Source organism: Augochlora pura, chromosome 2 (assembly GCF_028453695.1).
Source record: "Augochlora pura isolate Apur16 chromosome 2, APUR_v2.2.1, whole genome shotgun sequence".
Taxonomy (NCBI): Eukaryota; Metazoa; Arthropoda; class Insecta; order Hymenoptera; family Halictidae; genus Augochlora; species Augochlora pura.
In genome coordinates this window covers 11,274,241-11,285,157 of record NC_135773.1, presented here as the reverse complement: position 1 = coordinate 11,285,157, position 10,917 = coordinate 11,274,241, and the positions used below count along the sequence as shown (strand labels likewise).

The 10,917-nt window shown below is 40.0% G+C and overlaps 1 protein-coding gene across 1 annotated transcript; it reads left to right on the top strand.

Moving 5' to 3' along the window:
- The first annotated feature begins 2,323 nt into the window (after positions 1-2,323).
- LOC144478440 (uncharacterized) lies at positions 2,324-7,314 on the top strand. The gene is made up of 3 exons (XM_078196312.1): positions 2,324-2,557; positions 4,266-4,715; positions 6,987-7,314. The coding sequence occupies exons 1-3, from the start codon at positions 2,324-2,326 to the stop codon at positions 7,260-7,262; spliced, it is 960 nt and encodes a 319-aa protein (XP_078052438.1). The 3' UTR covers positions 7,263-7,314.
- The last annotated feature ends 3,603 nt before the right edge of the window (positions 7,315-10,917 follow it).

The following is a 10,917-nucleotide window of genomic DNA, read 5'->3' as shown; positions in this document are numbered from 1 at the left end:
ACTTTCAAAAGTCTCATATTAGGAAATCATATCATGACAAATATAAGGGATCTTTTATTCTTTAACAATATGTCGCCAATAAGTAAATATCATTGGATGCACTATATGATATTATTTATGACAATAGTTACATTCCCAAGATATCAGTAATATAATCGAACTCCTTCGAGACCTTAACGCAACACAGTGGTCCTCGTATTAGGCAACTCGGTTCTCGACTACAAAAACTTATGATTGCCAAATTCTATTTCTAGAAGCTCCAGAAAACCGCTATTTCTCACGAAGAAAATGAAATCGCCTGTTCGAGGGTGGGCAAAGTTAGATGACTCGGGCTGTACAGTTATGGTTTATAATCCCGTAAATTTCTGCGCGAGGGAAAACTTCTTCTGTGGTTCGTTTCCCCGGCAAAGGGGAGCGCCGGGATCTAAGGAACTTCCGTGTCGCCGCATTAAAATGCAACGCGTCGGCCGACGTGTTAAGGTTCGTTCACAATTAGCTTGTCTGAAAGAGGCGTCCGATCCCGACGGCTGTACGTGATGGTCCGTAAAGAACCGGGGAGGGTGGGGTTTGCGGGATAACGATGCGTTCGCTCGGTAGAACGTGCAGCTTCCTTTGATTCCGTGAAAAAATAGCAATCACGACGCACAAGGGACCCTGATTGAGAGCGTCGAACGCGCCGATGCGCGGACGAGCTTTTGTTTTCCCAGTCGCACGTGGGCGCGACGAAGACATTAAACTTTAACAAATTATCATCACCGTTGACTCTCGTTTAACGAGCACCGGCGACTAATCGTTGACTTCTTCAGCGACCTACGTTGCCCCGGGGCCGGTTAATTAAGACGGTCTACGTTTGCTTTCACGCTTTCGACGACGCTCCGCTCAAACAAATTCTTTCGAAGTTCGTTAGAACTTGTAAAATATGCTCCCGGGCATCTCGTTACATAGCAACGCGTTTATAGACCGTAAAAAGAAGTTTATTATCGATCTTAATGTCGAGAAGGCTTACCACGAAATAGGCTACTGTTGAATTATCGCTGCCGAGAATTTTCTTTCGCGTCACTCTAGTAGAAGTCAATCCGGCACACGCGCGACGAAAGCTGTTTCCGTGGAGTCATCGAAACTCGAACAGACCAACCGACGCGAACTGCCTCGTAAGCTATTAATCACATTTTTATTGATGCTGAGAAAACGCTGTATCAACGGCGGTATTATTTGACGTTTTTTGCTCCGTTTCTCTTCATATACTCATTCGTATAATTCATTTCCAATCACTTGATGGAACACCTCTATACACTCTATCAATGAGAGTATAGACACAAAAAGATTAATCGTTGTATTGTTTCGTAGGAAAAATTGGAAGTCGCTTAAACAAATCTATAAATAATCGTCGGATTACTTTAGTTTTCAATTCGCATTTTATAGATTCGTTGATACATATATTCGTACGCGATATTATGTAAAATGTGATTTAATACGATTCAAAATTGCTACGTTTCAACGGTTTCCATATCGGGGACGCGAACTGTAGGTTCAGAGGACAAGTAGTCACGTTATGATCGGAAAGCGATAAAGTTTCCACGAAAATCTTACGAATGCCTCAGCTCCAGCGCAAACGGAAGCAGAAAAGTTGCATGAGAAACGACTATAGTTTGCGAAGTTTCGTTCTCGGCCGTACAAACTTATATCCTCCTTACGGGTGCGCGTGCGGGCCCTGTCCGCCAGCAAAAGCGATCCTCGATTCTCTGGAAATCTTGCTGTCGTTGTAAGAAAATTTTACATGAACAACATGTACTCGGCCATTCTAATAATTCGCGTCGATTCGCGCGAAGTAACACTTCAGCGATTACTAACTCGGTACTTTAAAAACTCTGCCCGTTACCGTCTCATCTGTTTCAAAAAATGCATTCCGAACTTGCGGATCTCGCAGACAAACTTATACAGTTCAAAAACCTGAGCTCTTTTTCGAAAAATAGTATTTTGCCGTAGATAAAATGTTTAGCCGACAAGTTATTTTCCTCGAACGTTTCCACGACGAATTCTAGCGTCGCAGTGACTGCCAGCGTCGGACCACCTGTGTTTGCCTCGATCGTACGAACTGCCGAAAATTCCAACGATCTATCAACATCTCCGCGGGATCTTCGCGTTTTCCGTGATCAGCGAGCCGGCTGTGCAAACGACAATTAGCCAGCGTTCGAGCTTCGGCGATATATCATCGTTTGCGCGACAACGGCTCCCAAACAATTCGCCTATATAATCACGGCCAACGGCACGCCGGTTACAAAGATCGAGCATCGACGACCGAAAGCTACTAGCGGTGATCACCATGAGAATATTTTCGATATCCATCGCCGTTCTGTTGGCCGCGTTTCCTTCCGTTTTCTGCGGGGTGACGAGCGGCGATCCCGTTGTCGGAGGAGATTCCAAGCATCTGAATCCGAATCAAGAGAACTCGGCTCTCTATGGCCGAGTAATTACACTGCTGGAGCCAGCTACGAACGCGGCTGACAACGACGCCTTTGACAAAGTTCTGCGACTACTTCGGCAGAGATTCGACCAGGTGAGTGCTCCGACGCGACAATGCTCACTAATTACTTCTTCTTTTCCGTTTTTAACCCGTGTTTCCTTAAAAACGAACGGCCGCCCCGGGAACCGGCGACCGAGACGCCTCCGCGCTCCTCCTTTTTCCGCGCCTTCGACTTTTTTAGCCGTCTCGCAGCTCGGCCCGCGCGATGATAATTTTGCAAATTGTCCCGCGAGAATATTTTAACCATTCAACGAAGTTTTCTGAAACGCTGAACTACCAGGGACACGACCGCCCGGAGGTTTTAATGGAATTTTTAAGTCGGGTATATATGTAGTTTCTCCTGTATCAATTTCGCGTAACTCAAATACGAACTTTGCGTTACATTGAAACGGGATCAACAATTCAATGTATTCAAATTGCTGCGGCGCGAATCACGTTTTCGAAAATCTTGACTCATGTTTCAAAATGTAATCTGTACGTTCCAAAAGAAAAGACAAGTAGAAGTAATTATGAAAGGGCACAGCCGATTAAGATGGTCAAAACTGCCCTTGGAAGTTTCTCAATGAGTCATATACTGTTCGATAGCTGACTAATAAAAACTCATCTGTGTAAAATTTTAACCCTGTAACTTGTCCGTGAGGGTAGTTACAGGGTAAATTAGATTTCACAGTTTTCCGGCATTTTTCCACCTTTAGCGGCTTACTAAAATTTTGAAAAAAATATGGCTTATTTTGGACATTAAGCCGCATGTTATAGAATTTTTTCAGATTTTTCAGTTGCAAGCTGTTATTATCAAAAATGAAAAACCCGAAAATAATCGGAAAATTGAAGATTTCTCACTTTTTTGCATGCACATGCTCCTTGAAATAAATAATTAGGAAGAAAGTATAGTACAAAAAGTATGGTGACAGTATATTTCCTATTCGATGTTATCTTACGCGATGATAACAAACTAATTGTAGCAACTGCATAATTCGAAGTAATTACAAAATTAAGGAACGTAAACGCTGGTTGCTTTAAACTCAAACTTTACATTTCCAACGATATTAACTAAAAACGTTGCGCACTTAGCGTGTACCGCGCCATCAAGATTTCAAGTTTACGAGATCGCGGCAACTCGGATTTTGTAGAACAATATATTTCGCAGCCGTAAAACCCGTTAATCAGGTAAATAAAATCAGCCGGAAGTAACATTACCGTTCCATAAACCGCATAATCCCTGGTCTATGGGACGGCGGTTGCAACATTTTTTTAAGCATCCTATGAAACCGGTAATATACATAGATAATCGCGGTACAGCCTTCTTGCGAGCAGAATGTAGCCCGCTTTTACGACAGTCGATTGTCTAAAATTCAGTGTGCAGTAAAAACCGTGTAAAATGTAACGAAATGCAGATTCTCTCTGACCGAGTCCAGATAGATCTCTGTTTACACTAAGCTCGGCTACGAAGAGACCGCGCGGGCCCCCTTTAACCCCTTCACGTGCCATTTTCTTCACAGTCGCCGCGATTAGGAATTTTTCAATCGGCACAATTTCTTAGAAGGGACAGAACAATAATGTTTATTCCGTGCCTGAGTTTACTTGAATGCTTAAATAGTAATAACAAGGGATTAGAATTTTATTGCAATTTTAAAAAACAGAATAACATCCATATTTAATTATTTGTCACTAGTAATTTCCATCACGAGTTGGATTCGTCAAAGTACGGCAAGGGGTTAACGAGGGAAAATGACTTTTTCAGACATCAAGTAAAATCTCTCAGGACCTCGACGCTTGGATCTCGAAGTTGAATAAGTTTGCGAGCGAAGTATCCGACGCCTTTGAGTCCGAGGAAAAAAATGAGGGGAACGAGGCGTCTGAAACGCATAAATTGAGCCGGCGATCGGCAGCGCCGCTCGAAACGCAGGAGAGCAACGATACACGCGAGAATGAATCTCTACCCGTCAAACAAGCCTCCGATATAGCCAACATTGTTACCGATGAGCTGCGAAACGAATCTGCACCTGTGTCTTCGCTGGTGAAACACGACGAGAATCAACATACCGGCTTGCAGCCGCGGGTACAGGAAGCCAACGTACCCGTGGTGAGCACTGATCACGGCTCATCGGATCCGAGCGTCTTGTCATCTCTGGAAAAAAGGCTGGAGGAGTTATTGGACAAAATCCAATCTCGTTACGACAACAATCATGAGGTTTGTACATGATATCTTTTCTATACAGAGCGAACTACGTAACAAGGATCACGGTCCTCGCGTTGAACGGAATAGTTATCTAACGTTCGAACGCGTTCTGATTTATAACATGCATCTTAGAACTTTGTTCAAATACGTTGCCCCGTTATTTGTTTCCACGGAGATAAAGGAAAGTTTTCGAACGGAAAAGCTTCCGGATCTGAGTCAATATATCTGGGAAAATATTCGAAAGAGTTAATGGAACAATCTTGTTTGGAATAAGATTATGCAAATCTTGATGCATAAGATTTAGAAATAATATTCTAAAATTCATTTGACACTAGAGTATTTTCTTTAGATGTATTGGAAATAATTATTTCAAATAGTATTTCATATGTCGAAATTTTTATCAATTATTTGCAATTTTATTGTTTTACGATCAAAAGTTATGAGAGAAAATAAGCCTATGAGAAAGGTACAAACACGTTATATAATCGCTTAAGTAATTGTAGTATTTAACATCTGTTTGCATTTAAGATTCTACATATCTCGAATAATATATATCATTTATAAAATATAAAATCAAAGAATTGCTTATTACAAGAATAGACGTTTTGTTTATTCATAGTGAAAGAGGTCATCGTTAAAAATTTTATCTTCTTCGCCATCTATAGTCAAAATTTTTTAAGTGTAATTTGAAACGCATCAATCTCAATAAAGAAATTGAATCTTCTCCGATGGGCGAAGTAAAAGTTTTAGATCGTGATTTATAGTATTTTCAACTATAAAGGAGAAACAATAGAATAAGATATTTTTACAATAATATTACAAGAAACGTGAAAGATAACGACTTGAAAGTTACACCGAGCCACATAGGCCTTATTGAACAGAAACCATAAAAATTACCCTGGTATTGTCATCGATCAGTCTGTGTCACTCTACATAAAATATCACAGTATAATAGAATGCGGTTCTGCATTTGCATATCAAACATTAGCCAGATTCATCAAGATTAGCTATGTTCCGCTAATTCATTTTCAAATATTAGTTTTAGTATTTCATATCGTTTATTCAAACTATTTGGTAAATAGTACGAAATCATTTATTATAATTATGAAATTTCTTTGCTTGCAATTCCACTTTTGAAGACAATGATAGATCAGTAATTTCTTGCTAGCATGTCAATTTTTACTGATGCCAAAAACTGTAACAAATCAAGTTTGTTCATTTCAAAGCTAAAGAATATCGTGATTTATATCTTTTTCTCCCAAGATAATTTTTTCGAGTATTAAAGATCATTGCTATTGTCTGCACATTGACTTCTATTTTTTTTATAACGCATCATCGTGGTGCACATCGATATTTCAACGAACTCTGAGAATATGAACTATAATTGACCTTAACCCCTTGCACTTAACAGGTCACACTCGTGATAAAGATTTCATGGAAGATCCACTAAATATGAATAATATTAATTTCTTCTAAATTGAAATCAAATTGAATTCTTCTGTTATCAAAGTCTAGGAACGATACTAAATAAAGACAATTCAAGAAAGAAAAATTATCTGGTCTTATTAAGGGAAATATTGAGGATAAATGTGCAAGGGGTTAAATGAAAAAATTTAATAATTTTGTTTCTCGCATAATAGACTACACATATTGTGCTCAAATCATACCTTTTCTTGATAATGACATAATATCTATGTCACTGATTCTTTTCTTTCATTCAAAGTCATTTAATGATCATAGTGTCAGAGCTTTAAACAAACTTGTCCTGACACACTTTGTTTTAACCAGTTAACTGTGGCGATTTCTTTGCAAAGCGCCCACCAGTATGTGTCGCGATAATCAAGCAATGACGAAGGAAGATATGAATTCAACACAAATTATTTACAATCTTTATTTGTTTGTTCCATTTCGTCTTAACCTCTAAATATATTAAAATTTACGAATATATCTTTTCGTCAGAATTACAATTTAAATATCAAATTATAACAAAATTTTACGCATGACGGATATAATCGTCATGACACAAAATTCTGCCACATCTTCGTGACGAATATAGTCGTCAAACACACTCAACTGGTTTCATATCTTCGATAAAATAAACACCCTGCATAAGAATCGCTTTTACTTAAATTCTTTCGTAAGAAAACATGAAAGCATTGGCTGATTTACTGGTCTCCCAAACGTGAAAAGAACTGATTTTTTAATCTCTCAAATATAAAAAACACCCACCTTTTTTTCAAAGTCTGTCGCACGATGCTAAATTTCTGAAATTGATTTCGACAGTCGAATCCACCGCCGGTTGTGCGACTGGAGAACATCGGTTTCCCAGGTCAGCCGATTAGGAGGCTTCTGCATCCGATATTCGAGCGACTGGCGGCTCGAACCATGCCTACCGACTCGGCGGAGCAGCCACGCCGCCGACTGCCCAGGAAATTGTTCGCTGATGGGGGAGGCTTACTGAGCGCCTACCGGGAAAATAGAGAGACAGGTGGAGTTGGAATCCACAAGGCGGTGAAGCTGGGCCCGCTGTCTGTAAACTTCGACGTGGGAAGATCTTGATCCCGTCCAAGTTCAGCGAAACCATAACACGGCTATGAAACGTACCTATAATACCCCCTTTGTGTTTGACACCGGTCGGCCCCGGCTCGACGAAGCTTGTTTCATCGAAATAAATGTATCGGCAAACTAGAAGCTCCGTAGCGCTGCGTCGTTCTTTTATCCCCCCTCTCGTCTTAATTCCGGAGAATAAGTAAACTGTCGGGCGAATCGACGAGCCCAACGCGCGCAGTCAGGAGAGAAAAAAAGATAACAAGAACCGGTGAACCGTAGCGACCCGTCGCGAGCTTAAACTATCTCGCGGAACAGAGACAGTTCCGGAATAAAACCATCAGGACACTAGGAGATGTTTTCCCCGGGGATGAGTCGAATCGATCGCTGGGTAAAGGAATCGCCCGGTTATTACACGGTTCGACACTCGACAGCGTCGATTCGCCGACAGCCCGGGAATGTCGCGGAAATAAAACCACCGCGGATAGATGGATCCGTAGGACCGTCGCGGGATCGCTGGATCGTTGCGCTGATCACGATTAACGACGGCGTTTCGCGGCTAATCGCGTCCAATCGTGTAACTAAACAATGGCTCGGCTACCGAGAGGGATTTAAAACATCCGTTGTTCATTAACCGGATGGTTTACCGGCCTCGATTAACCGTGACCCGATACGCCGACGCATATTTGCCGAATAAATTCGAAACGCATTAATAACCGCGAACGGGCGCAAAACTTCGAACGCCAAACAATTTATTATGGTCCGGCGAATTCTTAGCGAGGGTTTTGAATTTAATTAACCGGCGCCAATTAATCACGATGAGTTATTGTATTCCCGTTAATTTATGCCGCGGGTACCAATATTGAACAACCCGGTGTTCGACCGGAACCAGGACCGCGGGGCTCTTCGTTTCAGTAGTTTCCAGGAATTCGTGGATATCGCACGGCAATAACGTAAAAGGTTGGCCAATGAATTCGTTTACAGTCCGGTCTCCATCGCGAGACTATCGACTTTCGCGCCAGCAATTTTACGCGGAGATGTAGCGACTGTAAATCGGTTGAGCACGAATAGTCCTTGCACGCTGTACGCGTGTTAAGAACCAGCTTTTTTCCGTTCTCGAACAGCGCAAATGGTTAATCATCCGATAATTCCAGCGCGTAATTTCTCCGTGAGATCTACTTTACGTTCTACTGGAATAAAGGTACTACGAATCGTAAAATACGCAGACAAAAGGTATCGGTGGCTTATCGGAATTTTCGGACGCTGAGATACACTTCATTCTACTTATGAAGTAAATTAAAGCGAAACTCCTTTGTTTTCGTAGAGTATTTATTATACTTTGGAAATATATTAACTTAACAGCAACTTTCGCCGTACTCTTTGTCGGCCATCCGGACGAAATTATATTTATATTAATTTCACGAAAGGAACATCATGGTGAAACGATGTGATATTTTCTAAAAATGTGCGACACGTTGTTGAGCACGGTGGGGGAAGCGTTACGATATCGAACAGAAGAGTAGATCTTAATTATGAGTAGATTTTAATTATGGATTTGAAATTAACTGTTGGATTTTTTTTAAATATTTATTAGATAGGTAATATTACTTAAAAAGTTTGTTACATTTAAAGTAAAAATTACAATTAATAAATTAAATGAAAATTTGAATTAGAAATTTATAATAAGTGGTGGTTAATTTAGTGCCAGCATCAGCGGTTATACTATTGCTATAAATTAATTTTTATAATTTCGAAGATTAGATGATTAGATTGATAAATTTTTAAATTAGGTATATTAAAATGGTGGAATATTGAATAATATATTGAATTTAAAAAATGAGTTTTTTGTAATTTTAATAAGTTAAATTAAAGACTAGGATTAAATACCCTATTATGATAATGAAGAATTTGAGATAACAATTAAATGTAAAACATTAAAATTAAATAATTTGGCGGCTTAATATTCTTATTAAAGGAACCTGTAGGTAATTGATAGTCAACGATTGGAGAGACTTGAATTGATGTTTATGTATTGTCGTTTGTAAAAATTATGAATATTTAATTTTTGAAATATTATGCTAATTTTTAAGATGATAGAAATTCAGATCAAAATGTAATATATTTAAGAAAATATATGGGTTACTTCAAATTTAAAATTTTTATATTAATTTTTGCATATATTAAATATAAATGGATTTAAAAGTAAATTTTAATAAATATTAAGGTTGAAAATAGTTTTGTTTTGTGTTTCTATTGAAAATACTCTGGATATTTTTACGCTTTAAAAGAAAATGTAATATCGACTAAATATTTTTTAAATCGTAATATTCATAAATGAATTTAATGTTCTTCATCTGAAATACAAAATCGTGATCGTCGCAAATCTGCATCGCTGCTAACGATCGTGTTAGTTTCTGTAACGAAGGCATTGGTCATTAAAGCTAAGCCCATCTCAACGTTCGAATACTTTTGTGATTCGCTGCATGTTTGTTCCTCGTCGCGCGGGATTATTTTCCATGGATTACGCGGAACCCGTGCTTCCGGTCATCCATGCCTGGCCCCGTAACCCCGTCGAACGGAGCTGGAAAATCTAGTTTCCCGATCATATTGTCCCGTCGAGTGGAACACCGCCGCGGCGCTCTCTCGAATGACTCCGATCCTCGCAGCCGAGGGGAAAAATCAAGACGCGAAAGATACTACGGCTCGTAAAAGCCGAATCACCGACCTCGTTTCTTCCCTTGCGAATCAATGCCGGCCGCAGCCAACGGGAATCACTTAATTCCCGGAGACCGACCGCGTAATCGCCGATACCTTTTACGCGAGGGAATTTTATTGGCCGCTTCTTAAAACAACAACAACACCGCGATGTGTTCGCGGTCCCGCACGCGCGCGGAAAAGGAACGGAGGACCTTTGACCGTCGCGCAAATGGAGCTGCGCCCGCGTAAACGGACTCCGTGCGTGCTCGCAATGCTCGAGATTTACTGGGACCGCAGCTGAACCTTTCGCAATTCGTTTCTTAAGGAAAATGTGGCTGGCACGAGGACAGCATAAAATCTGGATGCCTCTGGAAATCTGCAAGCCGCCGTCTACGCGAAAATGATAAGACATGAGGTTGCGTACTCGCAATATTAAGCATCGGAAGGGTGCATTGCTGGTTGGTGGCGTCAAGTGTATACGTTAACCTCTTAGGCTGGAGCAATGCGCAACGAACAATGCTGTTCTCTATGCGAGCACTACTTTTCGTTAACGCTAGAACTACCGACGATTGAGGTATACCTACTTCTACCGGAGGGGTCAAAACGACTTGTTTCTTAAATTACCAAGACATTTAAGAAAAGACTTAAGTGTCAGGTTATGTTTAAGAAAAGACAGCAATTTTTAGTTTTTATATATTTTTTATTTTTATGGACAAAAATTGAATATAACCTGAATAATAATAGTAATAGAATAGCAACAATTTATAAAATACTTATGCATAAAATGATCGACTGCCAATAATGACCAAGTCAAACAGTGTAAGTCGTAGGAAAAACATTTTTTGATTGTTGACATATCATTGAGTTTGAAATATTTTCTTTCACGACTAAAGGTCGTGTCGCAAGTAACGTGTCACAATAATTTCCACGATACAACAGAACAGTACCGAAAACCTATGTTCCGTGAGGG